The sequence below is a fragment of the Leuresthes tenuis genome, unplaced genomic scaffold, assembly GCF_036924035.1.
Source record: "Leuresthes tenuis unplaced genomic scaffold, fLeuTen1.0.hap1 SCAF_11, whole genome shotgun sequence".
Taxonomy (NCBI): Eukaryota; Metazoa; Chordata; class Actinopteri; order Atheriniformes; family Atherinopsidae; genus Leuresthes; species Leuresthes tenuis.
Window position 1 is genome coordinate 27,944,350 of NW_027325365.1, and position 19,582 is coordinate 27,963,931.

The window sequence follows — 19,582 nt, forward strand, 5'->3', positions numbered from 1 at the left end:
ATCACGAGCCTGACACATGTTTTCTTGTCTCAGGTATCCCTCTCCTGTTGCTGAAGAATGGAATACTTACCTGTGTCACTGGTCCACTCCTGGAAAACCTCTCTAAAACACCCCTTTGCCAATTTACCTGCTTGCTCACTCTCCAACGATTTCTATATATACAAAGGAGCAAAACAGTGACTCCACCCTCAGGAAAGTACCTCCAGCTCCTCAACAAGTAAGCCAAGGATTCTTTATCGTTCCGCTCCTCATGGAAAAATCACTATTCACCGCTCATACAGGAAATATTCAGTCTAACTCCTCTCTCCCTCAGAAAATCTCCCTGTGGTCTGACCCGCTCCCTCGAATCACCCTTGTGCCTACAGAAATGCTTCAAGAATAAATGCTTTTAGACCAATATTGTCTGCCTGGCTCTGCATTTGAATCCACAATTCTGAATTTGGCCCCTGACATGTTTTTGGGAGACTGGTCTATGTTGGTTTAGAATAAGCTGACCAGATTTCTGAAATGTAAATCAGGGACATTTTCATTGCAGTGGTGAAAAATCATCAAATATCATCATTATGAAATAAAAAACAGGGACAAGTACTTTTTCATGTATCTTAACCAGCTTTTATTACACAAAAGGTGGCAAAAAAATTAGTGACATTACAGTTTTCTCCTCATTCATCCACCTCCACCTCAGGAGTCTGGGTAGAATAAGAGTAGAGGAGAACCTGAGAAAAACATGTCATCACCTGGTAATCTCATGCTAATGTTAAGGTTACAGCTTCACTAATGACAGATATGAAAACAGTGTCATAATGTTAACGTTCACTGACTTTTATAACGTTATGTTAGGTCTTCAATTCAGAAAAACAATCACACTTACTTTAATGTTACATCACTTCACACACAAACACACACTCACAGCCAAGTTTACTGCCAGTTCACACAAAATAAATAAGTTATTACACAACATACCATTTATCGCGACCGCTGGTCTCCTTTCCTTTCCTTTTTGCCGCCTCCAGATTGTTGTTGTTGACACTGCTGCGTCTGTACGTCATATGACGTCGTCTCTGGCGATGCCTTAAATGGCTCCCGTAATAACTGGTGTTACTTTGAGTCTGCGCGCATTTTCCCCTATTCAGTGTCAAAATCGGGGACATTTTCGGGGACAGCTTTGATCAGGGACAGGTCATCCAAAACGGGGACTGTCCCCGGAAATCGGGGACGTCTGGTCACCTTACTCTGGACATGTTGCCAGTCCATCATAGGGCCACGCAGAGACAAACAACCACACGCGCTTACACTCACTGCCAGGGTCAAATTTAGGCAGTGCAGATTTTTGAGGTTGCCAGCATACTTCTATGATACTAATACTTCCCGTTTAAGTTAGCGACAACGACAGGTAGGATAAGTTTATTTAGCTGGGCGCCCGGGATGGGGGATGCAATTCCCAGTAGGCATGCATTTCTCGGCATTTCACGTAGTTACGAAGGATCCAAAGTGAAATTAAAAATTCCAACGGATCCGAGGTCTGTTGGACAGACACGAGGAGGCGGTCACGCAAATATAAGGCCGAATAGCACAGAAGAAGAAGAGCAGTACGAAGAGGAGGAGCGGGGGGCTCTTATTGGCTGCCGCTCCATCCAGCGGAAGCTGTGTTAAACCCTGTTTTCCTCCTGAGCCCTGGATTAAAGAGCCGATAAGTTGATACGAAAATGGCGGCTACCTTCAGTGACTGTACGTGCTAACAAGAGCATATTTACAAAAAAGTAGTTTGACAACAGTTTGTCAAAGAGCACGGTTACTGTTTCTGATAAGAGCAGCTGTACTCAGCATGTGAAGGATAAAAAGATGATGGTTTAACTCCTGTTCCTCAGTCCGACATGCACCGGTGGTGGACGAAGGGACTCGGTCTCCCATGCTGAGCAGGACTCTCATGTCAGGTAACCCTTGGAATTAATTTCCGAAACGGTGAAACATATTTCTTCTGTGCGCCGCAGAGCGTTCAGCTCTGTTACAGATCAGCTGGGTTCCGCGCGCGGAAGCGTCGCGGTTGCTAATAGCAACGACACCTGTTGGAAAAGCAATAACAATAATGCAAGTAATAAGTTATGTCTATTTTCTCAAAAGGCGGTATTGTGTTTGCTTATTTAATTTGCAGTATTCATGAATGAAAGAGCACACACACGCGGACACACGCACGGTGACCTGATGCAATCTGTTGGTATTCTTAAAACTCAACGTTTATTGATTTTTTTCATGAACTGGCATTTCATAAGTAGTTAGCTGAACCGGACTGTCTACAACTGACTGTGCTTCCACTGATCCACTCATCTTCATTCTGGTTTCAGGGTAAAATGGGACATTTTCACATAAGAGAACTTCATTTTTGTACCATCCAGCACGACTCTCACAGTGCTGCGTTTCAGTAGGATGTCTGGTTCCTGTGTACAGCGCACTGAGCTGTGGGATGAAGATACTGTACTTTGATGTGATGGGTTACTACAGTTTTTGATGTTCTCCTCACCTTAATCACGTTGCTTTTTGTACCCCACTGCAACGAGGTGGTTTCTAATGCAAAAATGATATTTAATTGTAAAGTGATCGAAAACTCTAGTTGTTTGCAAGCTCTGCCCTTCCACATGGTGGTCGAGTGCATAACATTATCTTCCAAGTGTGGAACTTTTCATCTATTCAACACGAGGCCAAGATCAGTATGTGCTCCTCTGCAGAGTTATTTCTGTGTTCAGTAGCATGATAAGAAACAGAAGGTGACTACTTCACATTTGGCTCTGTGACTAGATTGTTCAGTTAATTTAATTAATTCAGTGTTATTTATAAAGTGCCAGATCTAGTCCAATTCAAGCCATTTACAAATCCAATTTATTGTAATCCAATCAAAGCAAATTCATCCAATTCATACACAGCCAATTAAAAGAAAGAAACCTCCATCAGACGGAAAGACAGAAAAGAGGAGACAACAAACAGTATAACACCAGGCCAGGGATACCTGCTGAGGAAGAGAAACACAAGTTAATGGCAACTGTAATGTCATATGTACATGGAGAGTAAAGAGAGCAGAATGAGGAGAGGTGCATCATGGGAGGTCCACCAGCAGTCTAAGCCTATAGCAGCTTAACTTTGGGATGTTTCTGGCAGCTGGTTCCACAGAGAGGGGTCTGATAACTGAAGGCTCTGTCTCCCATTCTACTTTTAGAAACTCTGGGAACAACAAGTAAACCTGCAGTTTGGGAGCGAAGTGCTCTGTTAGGAAAATACCTTACAATGAGATCTTTAAGATATGATGGAGCTTGGTTATGTTTATGCATTTGGCAGACGCTTACACTGGTAGGCGTGTAGTGTAACCGCTACACTATCCAGTCATTAAGAGCTTTATCTGTGAGGAGTAGACGTTTAAATTCTATTCTAAATTCAACGGCATGCCAATGAAGAGAAGCTAAAACGGGAGAAATATGGTCTCTCCTGCTTGTTCTCATCAGAACTCTGGCTGCAGCATTTTGGATCAGCTGGAGGCTTTTCAGAGAATATGTGGGACAGCCCAACACTAATATGTGTTACTTTCTCTGGAAAGTCCCTTGAGAAGAGTTATTGTTAATTGGCACTGAACTAAATTGAATGACATTAGAAACAACACCACCAGTTACAGAGGTTGTTAGACCTATACTATCAGAATATCAAATGTTTTTGCATGTGAAAGCCACTGGATAGACCCTGTAATTAAAGGGAAACAGGAGGTGGAGTTCTACCTCCGGGTCAGAGATGTGTCTCTGCCTCAGGTGGAGGAGTTTAAGTATCTCGGGATCTTGTTCTCAGTGATGGCAGGTTAGAGTAAGAGATGGACAGACGGAGTGGGGCTTCGTCACAGAAATGAGGGCTGCTGCGGTCCGTTGTGTCAAAGACGGGGGCTGAGCCGGAAGGTGAAACTTTACCGGTCCAGCTTTGTTCCAGCCCTCACCTCTGGTCACAGATCTGGGTAGAGACCAAAAGAACGAGATCACGAATACAAGCAGCTGAAATGGGTTCTCTTCAGAGGGCGGCTGGGCTCAGCCTTAGAGACAGGGGGAGGAGCTCCACCATCCAAAGGGAGCTCAGAGGAGTGTCGCTGCTCCTCCACATAGAAAGGAGTAGGCTGAGGTGGTTCATCTGGCTAGGATGCCTCCTTTTCAGGCACGTCCAAATTCAAGGACGCCCCGGGGCAGACCCAGAACTCACTAGGGGCCTAGCTGTGGCTCCCATCTGGCCTAAGAACGCCTCAGGATCCTCTGGGAGGAGCTGGAGAGTGTCGCTTGGGAGAGGGATGACCTGTTGGCTCTGTGATGGATGGGTGGACTTTGAACAAAGATTCTCTTGTTTCATGATACAGCGGTCGCAAGTTAATCTGCCTGCCTTCACAGCTGTTTTGTCCAATGTCATCCAGTAATGGAGTCAGAAAAGAAGCTGAATGAGTAGAATTTTAGGGCTGAGCAATGAAGTTCTCTGGAACCTTCTACAGTTTGCTCTTTAATCTGCAAAATATTTCATAAGAATCAGGATATGTTTCAAACTGAAATGAGCTTCTGTCAAGTAACTACAGATGTCAGATGGCTGTAGTGAAGAAAGAAGGATAAATTCTGGGAGCTATATTACACATAGTACCTCAAAACCACGATGCAGTACACCTGTGGATATTAGACACTGGAGCTGTCCTAAAGCTGAAGCAAGAAATATAAGAGCACATCCTGTCTGGATCAGGCTTTTGCAAAGCCATTTAATCAGCGCTGAAGCAGACATTAGAGGACGCCATCACACCATTTCTGATGGAGGGTGACCATCATCAGAGTTAGAGCCATGCTGATGTTGAGAAGCTGCCTTACACACCGAAGAGAAGCCTTGACATGGAAATCTGAGCTTGACGGCATGTTAATTCTTCTCCTGAAAACAGAGACGTTTTAATGTTCTCACCTCCACACAGCTGACAAAGTGACAGCCATGGACAGATGGTCAGGAGGTTGTTAGACTTTAGAAAGGCAGTGGGGATCTGTGAGCATACTGTGACTCTTCTTTGTGTGTGCTGCCTGTTCACAGTTCAGTTACTTTTTCTGGGATGGATCACAACAACCCAGTGACTCCCAAAGATCCTGGTGGAGAGCCTGATCTGATAGCAGGTGATGTACACGGACACACGCTCACACAGTAAGACAGTATGGAACACCCAGTTTCACTCTAACCGAACCACACTCTTAATGTGCCGCTGGGGGTTCTACTATATTCCACTTGTAAGCACATCTTTTACACATTCACTGCTCTACTGTGAAGCCTTTTGGGAAACTGTGGAAATCTCTGAATCCAGAGTTCAGTTTGAGGTCACAGGATCAAAGGAGCATATTTTCTGGGATTTTTACTGAACTTTGGCTCATGAGTATGGTTCTCATTACTACTGTTGTGGTGGGTGTGGTCTGTATTATGGAACTGGGACATTAAATTCAGTTCAGTTTTACTTCTAAAACATCAGTTGACAACAAAAAGCTGTTTCACTTTTCCAACTGTTTCAGCAAACCCTCTCTGACAGAGCCTGACTCTAATGGGTGGGACACGGGAGGACGGAAAGAGAGACGACGACAAACAAACACTGGATAGTGATTACTGATCCTGCAACCACAGATCAGAAACATTTAGGTCTGAAGCCACAGATATCTGCCTGGCTTACAAGCAGTACAGTGGTGACATCATTAAAGAAAAGATACCTTCAGTTAATTCATTTTTCCAGCCATCCACTGATTGGATTTCCATAACTCTGTGGTTGTTGAGGAACATGGAGAGTAACAAAGAAGTCTCTTTTGAAGGGTACTAGTTTGCAGTGTAAAATGAGCTTTGAGCAGACACAAGAGCACATAAAACATAATGCCGGAGGAAAAATACCCATAAACAAGCTCTCATCCTTTTGAGCTGTTCTTTAATTTTGTTGTGGATGTGTTGCTAATTCTGGGTTTTGTGTCTCTTTCAGATTTGGAGAATTGTGAGTCTTTCCATCTAGAAAAGGAGCAGGTTAGTAGCATGTGGCCTGACGAGCAGAGATGTGTGTCAGCTGCCAGGGAAAAGGCTGCTCTCCCTATGAGCTCCTGACGTTCATAACGTTTCTCCAGCATTTTCAAACACAGAGTCTTGGAAACAAATGAAAATCAGAAAGGACTACATTTCTACATCACTTTCCCAGTCTTTTGACCACTCAAAACACAAGCCATGTTCATTTATTCACACACATACACCACTCCTTCGTCCATACACCAACTCCACCTTCCAGTAAAGGCCACATTGTGCCCTAAACACCTCCCTTGAATTAAGGTAGGATGGAAATGGGACTGGGACACCCTGCTGTTGCTACTCATGTGAATCTAACATTAACTATGGAAAAGTTGTACTCACTACAGTGTGGTAGTGACTGGTGAACATACACACACACGCACGCACACACACGCACACACACGCACACACACACACACACACACGCACACGATTAACATTTGAACTGTTTTGAGCTGCTTACAGCTGTGGCTCACAGAGACAGAACTAAGTGTTATAGAGGAGCAGTGTTGCTATCTTTCATTTAATCATTTTTTCTTGTCTTACAGAGGAAATCCTCCTGCATGGTGACAGATGATCTGAGTACAAATGGTATGACTGTAGTCCTGAGCAGCACACTCAAAAATTCACAGCATTTATCTGCATGTAAACTGGTTTGACTTGGCCTTTCGTAGTTTCAGCACACTGTAAACACAATACTGCACTGCGCACGGAAGCAGAGGATTAAACCAGGCAGATTTAGGATTTCTTCCATCAAACTTATTCATTTTAATCGGCTATTAAGAGTGAGACGCTCTGACTTTAGAAGAAATCCATCAAAATGACTGAGGATATAACGACAGCAAAAGATTAAAAAAAGAAACACACAATCAGGGTATTTATCAGTTTGAAGAAAGCCGTCGATACAATGGATCATAACATTTTGGTTCCTAAATTACTTTTGTGGGGTTGTTTTCAGTTGTTTAAAGAGCTGCTTAGGTTATAGACGACAATATGCACAACGTGACAGTATTCACATGTTAGAGGATTGACTGTGATGTCCCACAAGACCATTCAGGCAAAAATCCTTTCATCCGTATGTTAAAAAGTGTCAAAGAAGTGGCATCGTGTGTCGTTTGCAGATCATGCACATTTCTTTAGTTCTGGCTGTGATCTTTCATTTGCAGAACCTGCAAATATAAGAATGATTCAACTTAAAGGATTATCACGAACAAGTTGTGGTTAAATATGAACAAAACTAAATTTATGTTTTAAATGTCTCTTTGTCCATGGATAGAGTTGATAATGAACATGTAACTGAATTTAGATTTTTTTGGAAAGATAGTATATGATAATTGACTTGGAAATCAGAGAACGCATGGAAAGACAAGATGTCGAAGAACATTTTGTATCGAACAAAATATATCTAATAATATATAAAATATATGTATAATTCTGTTGTTTTCCATATTTTCCATATTATGTGGAGTTGTAGGGTAACAAATACACAAGTAGTGTACAATCACTGTCAGAGTCATGCCGCCTCCTTATGGGGACTCCACAGAGAACACAGTCTCTGAGTGAAGACAGAAAGCAAACGTTGCTATGTTCAAACAACTTTAAAGCAGATGTTGGTGTTAAAGTTCTGCCAGATGATTTGGGAGGCAGTTTAAGAAAATGTACAGAAAAGAAAGCTTTAACGATATGGTGTTGATAGCTGGTGCTGTCCTGTGCTTATTTTTAAACAGGGAAATTCCACTGAGATTAAGAACCCCTTTTTCAAGGTAGTCCTGTCCAAGATAAGCAGTGTGATGGTACTACATCTGAAGCCTGATCGATATTTCGATAAGATGGCATTGGAATATAAAAACTCCTTTACTTGCTCACTCACAAAACCTTCAAGAATTTTGGCCAGCACTGATAGATTAGGTATTGGTCTATAATCAGTTAGAATCACTGGCTCACATCCTTTTAATAAAGAGAAAACAAAATCTGATTTCCATACAGAGGGAATTTAATTCAGGGCTTTAAGGGCTTGGTTCATAGGGAGGTCTAAGCGGGGTTTCCCAGAAACCGCTCAGAAGACATGAAAAACGAACACTATCATAGAAAGGAACAGAATCCTTTCAGACACAGTAGGTAAAGCTTGAGAGATTTTTTTCTCACGGAAAGAGAATTAATAACTTTCCAAAATATCTGTGGATTATTTAGGTTCCCAGTGCTGACATACAAATGATAATCTGATTTAGCTTTCTTAATGAGAGAGGAGCATTTGTTTCTTAATTGTCTGAAAATAGACCAATCAGTGGTGGAGCCTGTTTTGCAGTCTTTTTTCTTACAAACAATATTAGAAAAACCTCGATGATAGGCTTGTTCATTGAAGTGTTTAACATTCCTTTTATAAATAATACGAGGTTTAGATTTGGACACGTTCATGTTTCTAATAACAGCAACAACACAGTGGTCACTTAAGTAATTGCAAAAGACCCTCACAGATTAGTCAAATCAAATCAATCAAGGTGGGCTTCTTAGGGCTTTTAAGATTTGGCCAAGTGGGTAAATTGACCAACTGGGTAAGATGGAGGGAATCACAGAGCGATTTAAAATCATCTGAAGCTGTTTTAAGCCTGTCCCAATTTAAATCACCAGCTAAAACAAGTTTGCTACAATTCAGGACAGGGCAGGACAAAAGATGCTTTAAACACGATAATGTTTAATTTGAGGCAGATGGAGGCCTGTAGCACCCAACCACAGTTAAAGCAAGGCCCTTACATTCCATTTGTTTATAAATAGATTTAGACAGAACTATAGAGGCATCAAATCTTGATTTAACAGAAATAGCAACATCACCGTCCTGGGCCTGTTAGTACGATAAACATTGTATCCAGTTATGTTAATATCTTCATCAGTAATGGATTTGGTCAGCTATGTTTCAGAAATTACAACAATATCTGCATCAGTTGAATTAACCCAAATCCTGACCATGTCCATCTTGGATAACAAGCTAAACAATTTTAAGACCAGACAAGGATTTAAATGGCTTAGATGGGTCTGCATTGCCGACTTGCTGTGTATCTTGCTGCCGCGAGAAGCACTGCAGCTGATCCCTGGGGCTAAAAAAAATAAGAAAATAACAGGGTCACTGGTCCACAGTCCCAAAACCTTACAAAATACTTAAAGTAAATGAACAAACATTAATTAAAATTAATCAAGATTGAGCAAGGCACTACAATCCATTAAAATAGTTAAACAGACAGACACTGAGCTGACAAAAGGACAAGCTGCCATCTTGGAATGCCGTGTTACACTCACGGATGAAAACTCTAAAATCTGAATTTCTTTTTCTGTAACAGTAACTTGTTGTAGGCTAACTGCATGGACGGCACATCTGTTTTTATAATGGTGCCAGTTACATAAGATTTTTCTTCTTCCTGCTTCTATTTTCCTTGATGGAAGGGGTATTTACTGTCAGTTCCATGGACTGTATGCATGAATGAATAGATTAATAAAACTTCATATTGGTACAGGTGTGATAATTTAGGCCTTCTTTGGGTCTCTGCCCTTCAAGTAATGCCACACTGGCTCCATGATACTGCGATCAGGGTTCTGTTGGGGCCAGACCATCTGTTCTTTGTTGTTCTTGTGTCTGAAGGTGGTACTTTTGGCTTGTTGAGGCTTCTGTTGTGGCAGAATAACTTTGGGATGAACTGATGTCTCCCTGATGTTCTGTGTCAAATCTTTGCTCCATCACCAAGCATTTATCAATAACACCTGTGCACATTGCTCGTTTAAATAATGATCTAATAGACAATCATGTGATAGTTGTATAGTACATAAAATCCTGCAGGAACATGTCAGGAGTGCACATGAATGTTCTCATCAGTCACTGGAACTGGGAAGAAAATGTGTCATCAGTGACAGCGAGCATGACATGATTGAAGGCTGCAAACTGTCATTTCTAACGATGGTAAGTGTGTGACACAGCATCGTTGTGCGTTCCGTTTATGTTTGCACATCTCAGTAAAATGTTGGATGGTTTTTTTTACCCATTTTCCTGGCAATATATAAAGAAATGAGAGCTGTCTCAAGACTTTTGCACAGTACTGTACAGTTTTATTTTACACTTCATTCATTTGGATATTGACATATTGAGGGCCTTCACGACCTGATTTCCACCCCTGCAGGTAACTGGTCCCAGAGGTCCATCTCCCGTTCCTTGCTGAGAGCTGAGAGTTTATTCAGAAGCACCTTTAACCCCAGTCTGAAGTGGCTGTTCCATGATCACAGTCAAGATGAGGAAGAGAACAACTTTGTTGTTGCTCACAACCTGGTGTCCCGGTCCTCGGCACGTCTCCAGCGTCTGCAACAGTCTCTCCTGGATGTGGCCTGCCAGTGGCAGCTGGTGGGCGGGGCACAGATGGGTTCTCCCCAGGTGAGTTCCAGGAGGTACCTATGAGGTGTGTGACCACCTCGTTAGATTAACTTTAGCCTTTAGTTCAGTAATTCTGTTGCTTGTTCCAGCAGCTTCTCAGTTTTTTTTTTCTTCCTGTCTTGGGTGCATTTGATATTAAATCTCAGCAGCGCAGTTTTTTTTCTACATACAGCTGTAAAAAGTTTTTTGTTTTTGTCCACAGTGTAAAGGTGATATGCTGGAACAAAAATACAAAGTGAATTGGCTTTTTTCATCATTTATTCAACAAAAATGATCAACAAATGGATTTTCCTGCAGCACACACTCAGCCTCAGCCGTTTACATTAAACAACTTCATGTGTGAGTGTGTTTTGCATAATGTCCTCAAGTTTCTGACATCAGCTGTAGACTGACATCATCACCCACAGTGGTAAGCCTTTCCTTGGTGGATTTGCTATAGATAGATAGACAGATAGATGGACAGATAGATGGATGGTGGATCGTATCAGGATAATAAAAATCATTAGGTCCATTCCAGGTCTTGAAATTCAGTCTTTTTGTTCAATACATAATGACTCAGTGTAATGTCATGTGCTGTTGTTCATCTGAGAATGGATTTATTGGATTTAAAGCACCAGTAGAGAATTATTTAGCTTTTCTTTGCTCTGTGGCTCCCCCTACAGTTGGAATGTCATACTGCTGCTGTAAAAACAAAGCTCTGCAGCAGCAGTGAAGCTGACTGCACCTGTCTGTCATCCTGTTTTTTCTCTGAGCTCCCTGCCACAGTAAAATCCAGTCTGATGGCTATTCTTGTCCCATGTCTCCCTCGTACAGACCATGGTTATCTTTTCTGCTTCCTGCTTCTCTAAGAGTACAGACGTGTCTCTGCTTCCTCATGCTGCTTATTGCTTTATTCGCTTTTAAATCATTTTACTTCTTTCCACAAGTCTTGGATAAAAGTTTATTATTTTTTCTTTTAAGAGAATTTAAAAAAATCTTTTTTCATTCTTTTTGCAACTTATCTGACGAGCCAGCGACTACAATCCTTTCAACGCCCTGTGAAAGCTGTCGGATATGTCAACAAGAAGTTTATGCGCTACAAGAAAGGATTTTTGCCTCAGAAACTGAAATGGGACTTCATGAAACGCTCCTAATGGAATCCAGTGGTCAGAAGTCCACATTTACTTCCAAAGGAAAGGGTGAAAAAACTGCTACTTACAACCTAAAGCTAAATGATACTGTCGCCTTTCCAAGACTCTGCAAAGACACTTATAGTGGACTTGGTGCTAAGCTGAAGAAATGTCAAACTGTTGGTATCAATGGAGGATATGCAACATCTCTAGGAATAACGTTAACAAACAGATTTTTACCACTGTCAGAGCCAAATGTGACTGAGTGTTACGGACAGAGAGACAGTACAAAGCAGCAGATGGACAGAAAAACTGTCAAAGGTCAAAGATACGCTTGTACTTGGAGATGGAGCCATATCTAACATAAACATAATCAGAGTAGTTCCATGCAGCTATCTGACATCACAAAACTACTACCTGAGGTACTGGCAAAAAACCAAGGTGTGAAACAGCTGATTGTACTTGTTGGTGCAGTGGACATCAGAAAGAATCAGTCTGAAATCTTAAAAAAAGACTTTGAGAAACTATTTGAGAGTCTTGATAAAGTGGCGATACCAACGTTCATTAATGGACCTCAAACATCGACAGGAGGATAAACAAATTCAGCCGGCTGCTTCAGTTGAACACATGGCTGTCCAAAGTCTGTGAGTCCAGAGGACTGCATTTCATTGAGAACTGGAATCTTTTCTTGGAAAGAGATGATCTGTTTAAAGGAAAAGGCCACACCTGAACAGAGGTGGAGTGAGACAGCTGACAGATAATCTCCTCCACGCTCTGAGGCATCAGAATGGGTCAGGGCCAGGACCGGGTCCTGTGCTGCCGCCGAGAGAGAAGAGGAGCTAGAGAAGAGCTCCTGCCTCGCCACCTAAGGACCCAGCAAAGGATTCAACCACTGCAGCCACAGCAGCACCTCCAGCACCCCGAACACAGGATTCAGACTCAGCAGCTCCTCTATCGCCTTCACAGCGGCCCTCACCACAGACCTGGGACCCACGTGCTGCATCTACTGCCTCCAGAGATGTTTTATTATTGATGTTTGATCTATAATCATTGATTATAGATGTTTATTATTGTTGAATCTAAAAAACATTGCCAGAATCAAAGGAATAGTATCTAAACCAGACTTGGAAAGACTAATCCATGTGTGTGTTTCCAGCAGGTTAGACTACTGTAACGGCCTGCTCACTGGGCTCTAAACGGGCTGTAAGACAGCTGCAGGACATCCAGAACACTGCTGCTCGAGTCCTGACTAGAACCAGGAAATATGACCATATTAGTCCAGTGCTCAGGTCTCTGCTCTGGCTTCCTGTCGCTCAGAGAATAGACTTTAAAACAGCTCTGCTCGTGTACAAGTCTCTTCATGGTCTAGCGCCAAAGTAGATCTCATGTTAGAGCCATATGAACCAACACAGACTCTGAGAACCTCAGGGAGGGGTCTCCTGCTGGTGCCCAGAGTCAGGACTGAACAAGGTGAGGCTGCATTTCAGTTTTACGCTCCTAAAATCTGGAACAGTCCAGAAGATGTGAGACAAGGCCTCAACTCTGACAATGTTTAAATCCAAGCTGAAAACAGTTATTTTTGGCTGTGCTTATGACAACTGAACGTATTTTATCTGCACTCTTTGTTTTTAATTGAATTAATTAAGTTATTTTTATGTTTTAATGATTTTATTTGCCCTCTTGTGATTCTATGTAGCTGTAAAGCACTTTGAATTGCCTTGAGTACGAATTGTGCTCTAGAAATAAACTTGCCTTGCCTTCTTCCTCACTTCCTCTCATATTGTTGTTTCGGATCTCGTTCCTGCATCTGCTACAGAGTTGTTGTTTTATTTGAACTTTTCTTTTTAAACATAATTTATTAAAATCTGAAAAATGTCTGAAAATGTCTCAGATAGAAAAAATAGTCTGATTTAACGATAGAAACTTCTCATTGGTTGCTTTCAGACCTGGTAAGGACCAGATGATTTTTCATCAACTTCCTGATAGGCAAAACCTTTGAACTGAAAGAATCCACTTTCCTTTACACATGACTATAGATACCGGGACAGATGGATAGGATTAGGGGATTTTTTTTTTACCCTGCCAAGTAAATAAGTAATAAGTAATCCAAAAAATGGAAACTTTTAGTGCAATGATGCAGAAAAAGTATCATAGAATTAAAATGTTTTTTAAAAAACTAGAGATGATGAAGATGGTCATGTATTTCCATATTTAAAGTCTGGAGAGTATACAGAGCTGAGTTGTTATCGTGAATGATATTCATTTATTTGAAACTCCAAGGAAACAGGGAAAACTTTCTTTCCTTGGGAGCGTGCTGTTCTCCTAAAGAACTTTATCGCTGAACTTCTCATCTCACCATTAAGAGTCAGAATGACCAGATAAGAAGTAAATCAACCAAATACAAGTAAACCCAAGTGACTTAGAAATCAACTCACCAGCTTAGGCAAAGAATTACTTTGAGACTTTTTGGGACACGTTGCTCTGGACTGCGAAGAAAGACTTGTATTTCATCAAAGGAGTCCCAGAAGTTCTTCAAAGATTCTGAATACCATAGAATTTCCATTTATCCACATATGGGATTGGACCAGTAGTTTAATTGATTATGCATAATGATTCTATTGAGTTTACATTTCCTCAGAGCCATGCTAATGTTACCACTTTTTATTATCATTGGAATTGAATGATTGTTAAAATAATCAGGTCTTTTACTTCCCATTACCAAACTAGTAGGCATCCACCACCTTTTTCTGAATACCTTATAGAGCTCTTTAAATGTTGGCATGATGAGGTTACACACTTAAACAATGATAACAGTTAACCTTACATATAGAGGTTTCAAGGGGCTCCATCAGACACTCCAACATGAGGTTCTGGTAATATGGATCCCCTGATTCACATCCTGTTGCTTTGTAGTTGTGTTAAACATAGAAGTATATCTTCCATCTGACTGATCTGTCTGCAGTGCTTTGTTAACCACAGAAAATATTTCATGCATATTTCAAAAATGAGTATGAACAACAGTTAGGCCAGAATATTACACGGGTCAGTGTTGTGGTAGGCAGCTGCTCTGATAATGAGAGTTAAGAGAATTCAGACCTCTCATGAGTGGCAGTCAGAAAACCTGCGAAAACCTGTGTGTCAAGTTTTACAAAAACAAAGTAGAAATAAAAAAAATAAAAAAACACATCAACATCCCAGATATAAAACTGACTAAAAGTGTGTTTGCATTTTTCTGGCTACTCCATCAGGTCTGTGTTAAGGGCCTTCCAGTTGAAGGTGGTGTTGTCCTGCACTCCTCCTCCATCCAAGGAGAGTACAGAGTTCTGAGGAGGCTCCTGGAGCAGCGATCTTTGCTGCTGTTCTTACATGAGTACACCAGGAGGGTCCGCCTGACAGCAGCTCACACGAGCAGAGTGAACAACCTGCTGGAGCAGCAACTGAACAGATCAGCGTCTAAAGAGAACGAGGTTCGGATTAACTGGATGGGGGGGGTCAACTTCAACTTTTCTGTCAGCAGTCTTTGTGAAATGAACACAAACTGTAGTTAAGTCCCTCTGTGTTGTAGCCCACTCAGAATCAGTTTCCAGGTGTGCAGCTCGTTGGCAGCTTTCAGGTCTGTTCAGCTCAGTCCCTAACTGTGTGTACGGGGCAGGAGGCTTTCAGTGGGCTTTTATCAGAAAAATGATTGCTGCACCTGGATATTAATGAGAATGACACTTCATCATGAAAACTCATTTTAGTTGTCACCCTCTTAAAGTATGATAAGCAGAGGGTCAACTTTAATCCTCTGCCACAGGAGTAGATAAATGGTAGTGTATATAAATGGAATGCCTCATTTATCCTCGAAGAGAACTTGTAGTGTTGTTATTTTTATATAGGCTTGTGTGTATCCACATTCATTCCTACATATATTCAATTTTTTTCATTCTCATTGTGAGATACTGAAAAAAAGATGATAAGTGTCACTACTGAAACCTGTGCTTCTTTACAAACACAAGCATTCTCCTGTCCCTCGCAGACCCCTTCCAGCTGGTCTTCATTCAGAGTTGGCCTTGGTTCATTGAGTCAGGAGCTCCGAGTCCATCTCAGCCACTGGTGTTGTTTGTTCTCTAAAGTCCACTCCGATCACTATCTGAGACAAGCGCTTGCTCATCAGAGCAGGCTGTTGGAGAAAATGAAACGGATTCTGGACTTACTTGGTCTGCAGCTTCTGGTTCTGATGGAACAATATGTGTTTGCCATTCTGTCGGCTGTTGGCAAGACTCAATCAGACTCTGTGCCAAGAGATGTTCTGGAGGATATTTTGGAAGGTACAGACCTGTATAACCAGGCAGTGGAGGAGCACAGAGGGCAGCACAGTGCCTCCCAACTGAGGATAGCAGTATTACAGCAGGCACATTATTCCCCATTCTTTACTCGTCCTCCAAAGATCATAAGGTATTACCCCTCTGTTTTCTCAGTCAGTGAGCTAATGACCATTTTGGCTATGCGTCATGCAGAAAAGGCAGCCAGGCAGCTGCACCACTGGACTTGTGAGCAGAGCTGTAAACCATGTTGTTGGATATCCACACTGAGATCTGAGTGTACCTGGGAGCAGCTGCAACGTACCTACCTAATTTCACCTCCTCACCTCTTCAATAATCAAGCCACTCAGCAGTTATCCTCTCTCCACACCCCCCCTCCCGTTTACATCTCTGACCATCATTCAGACAGTATTAGCTTGGAGAATCATCAACCTGTTTTGGCCGTGCCCACCTTTGTCCAACAGAGAGAAGAGACCTCTAAAAACGACCAAATCAGCCAGTGCCAAACACGCATATCCCAGTCTCATTTATCTCAGATCAATGTGGAAACTTCAGACTTGATCCAACCAAATGTAGAAAGAAAAATAAGTTTTGAAAACAATGAACTACTGCAGTCCATTTCACCCCCTTCAGCCACCTCCCAACATCTCTCAGCCCTGCCTCTGTCACAGGTTTGCCAATTGAACCATTCCTCAGTAGAGCTACTTTTTCAGGTGCTTGTTTCCTCCAATGAGCTGCTGACTCCACTGATATCTCATGGATTTACAACAGGAGAACCAACTGAAAAACTGCTGCTGACTACAATACCTGACATGTTTGATTTGAAGGCTGACTCAGCAAGTTTATGTGCTTCAGGCATAAATACAGCTCATCCAGCAGTTTTGAACAAAGGGAGTACAAAACTAAGCAAGTGCCAAAATGTGGAAAGAACTTTGCAGGACTGGGCTGAACTGGATTCAAAAACACGGTCAGATATCCCTAACAGGTAAGGAGGCTTGCTGTTGTCATTGTTGATCCATTGCTGTTACAAATACACCGCAGCCTTAAAAAGCTCGGGACATGTTGTGTGTTGATCAGCTAATATCCATTTTCTGATGAGTACCTCAGACCAACAGATATGAAGATGTGTATTTAGTTTTGAAGTTTAGAAAGATGTAAATGACGCCTCATTTCAAGTAGTTTGTTCCGATATCATGGGAATTAGTTTTTTTTATGCTTTGGCAAGAGTTTAGATAGAAAGACTTTTTTTAAATCTTCTTTTGTAACTGTTTTTATTTAAAGTTTGGTATTTCATATGAAAGAAAGGTGTTATATCAGCCTTACTTTAAAACTTTATCTTTTAAGCTCTCCAGCTATGCTGAAAATCCAGTTTTAACCTTGTTAACATGTCCAAAAGTTTTTAAAATGTTACAAGACACATCATGAACAAAATCAGCCATAGATAACACATTTACATGACACCAGAAAAAAAATCTAATTATTGCTTCAGTCTGACCAAAACTAGACCTTTAAATGTAAACATGTTAGTCCGACTAAATTCATATGAAATCGAGCTTCTCCAGACCGACTTGCACACCGAGAAATGGCGATCAAATCATTCCTGCATGTTTAAACTCAAATAAACTCAGATGGTCCTCTATCTTCTGTTCATGCTCCAAAGGTCCATCTTTCCGCATCTTTTAGTAAAAACAGTGTGATCGGATATTAATCCAGCTGAATTCCCATTAAAGCTGCACTCATTCACATATTTTCTGTTTTTATTTTGTCAGAAAGCGGGGCTGAAAATCAGCTGACTTACTTTTCACCTTAAAATGAACTGCTGCTTACAAAAGTTCCCATACTTTGCCACTCAGGTGTGTAAAATTGGATCATTTTACAATGTGGGATCTTGTGGCCGATTTGTTCCCCCTTGCCATTCTGACATCTCACCAGCAGTTGTAGTATCACATTTGTACTAGGACAGGATAAGACATGAGGCTGTGGACTGTTTTTACTTTAATTATGTCATAGAGAGGTGTTTTTAGGCATATTTTACCCAGTTGCGGTAAATTTTTACAGAACTACAAAAAAACTTTAAAGAGTGTACAAAATTCTGACAGGTGTTGTGGTGAAAAAATGAGAAGAGTAAGCTATTTAAAATCTGTTACATGTTGATAGAATTTATTTTACATAAACTTTTGTTTTTTGACATACTGAAAAAGACAGATTTATACTTATATACCAACATGTATCTATGCACAGTGGAGAAAAGGAGAAATTTTTTTTTACATTAACACAATACACAGTGAATTAGGTAAATAAAATGATAAAAAAAAAACGGGGAGGGTTTTTTGGAGGGATGTATAGGATGTGTGTTGAGTGAGATGAAAGATCGGAGACTGAGCTCAACAGATATATTTATAAAATTCTGCACGTATAGCTTTAAATATGCATATCTGGAGCCAAGAGAATAGAGAGACATGGACCATTTTACACTGCCACAGAGTTCTGTCTCAATATTCTGGAAAAGTTGGGAATCTCATGAATAAAATGCATTATAGTTTTACACAACTGTAGTTCCTCATGATAAAGGTCAGATAGATGGGACACAGCCCCCTCCATGGAGATAACTTCTAAGAACATCTTCAGCCACTGTCCATTTTTCAGTTGATCTGCATCCTTCCAGTTCTTTGCTATCAGTCTTTTAGCTGCCATACATCCAGTTGTTAGAATCTGTTTGTGAACTTTGGACAAAGCTCCTTCAACATTACAGTTCAAAAGACTTAAAACCGGATCAAATTTAGAAAATTTGGATAAAATTCAAAGTTATTTAGGATCTTAAAGAGAAATGACCAATCCGTATGGTCTAATGCTTTTTATGCATCCAACAACACTGCAGTTGTTGGATCTGCTGCTAAATGTTACAAAAAACAATTTGATCAATATGAACATGTTTGGACAGAATTTCATCTAGTCTCTTTGCAATCATTTTAGCACATACTTTCCTTTCTGAATTCAGAAGTGAAATGGCATAGAATGTTCCACAATGCAAGGGAATCTTTGTTTGGTTCTGGGTTCAAATCCCCTACATGAAAGGTACCCCCTCCAGTAGGGGTCCTTAGGCAAGACCTCCTTACTCTATCTGCCTACCTGTAAGTCACTTTGGATAAAAGCGTCTGCCAAATGCATAAACATAAACATCTGAAGCGGTTATTCAATTGGAATTCCAACAAAGAGGCAACACAGAGTTGTGAATTATTTTACTATTGGGGAGGAAAGAGAATGCAAGAGGAGGTCTCCACCTCCACTCTGAGGATTAAGGTTTAGCTTGTTCTCTGTCCTTCTAAAATCCAAAATCATTACTTCTGTTTTGTTTGTGTTCAAGATGAGGTGATTGCTCCCACACCATGCCAGAAAGTGGCCGACTAGTTCCCTGTACTCAGCCTCTTGTCCATCACTAATGCACCCAACAACTACAGAGTCATCAGAGTTTTTCTGGAGATGACAGGACAGTTGTAGTGGAAGTCTGAGGTGTACAGAATGAAAAGAGACTGTGACAAAGGGAAACTGTAGTCGCTGAGGGCGGATGATATGTATGTATGTATGATATTTTCTAGGTAGCATCTCGTACAGAACACCACAAGGGACTTGGTCGTAGGCCATCTCTTTAAGATGAACATATCTAAACACATGAAGACTGGTTGGGC

The 19,582-nt window shown here is 41.2% G+C and overlaps 1 protein-coding gene across 1 annotated transcript in view; it reads left to right on the forward strand.

Moving 5' to 3' along the window:
- Positions 1–1,129: 1,129 nt before the first annotated feature.
- ccdc142 (coiled-coil domain containing 142) overlaps positions 1,130–19,582 on the forward strand; it is a 57,994-nt gene continuing 39,541 nt past the window's right edge. Inside the window, exons 1-7 of the mRNA XM_072396250.1 lie at positions 1,130–1,934; positions 5,077–5,156; positions 5,996–6,036; positions 6,621–6,663; positions 10,236–10,483; positions 14,841–15,059; positions 15,611–16,881. Coding sequence (XP_072252351.1) covers positions 5,096–5,156; positions 5,996–6,036; positions 6,621–6,663; positions 10,236–10,483; positions 14,841–15,059; positions 15,611–16,881 — 1,883 coding nt within the window. The 5' untranslated portion in view covers positions 1,130–1,934; positions 5,077–5,095. The remainder of the gene's footprint in view (positions 1,935–5,076; positions 5,157–5,995; positions 6,037–6,620; positions 6,664–10,235; positions 10,484–14,840; positions 15,060–15,610; positions 16,882–19,582) is intronic.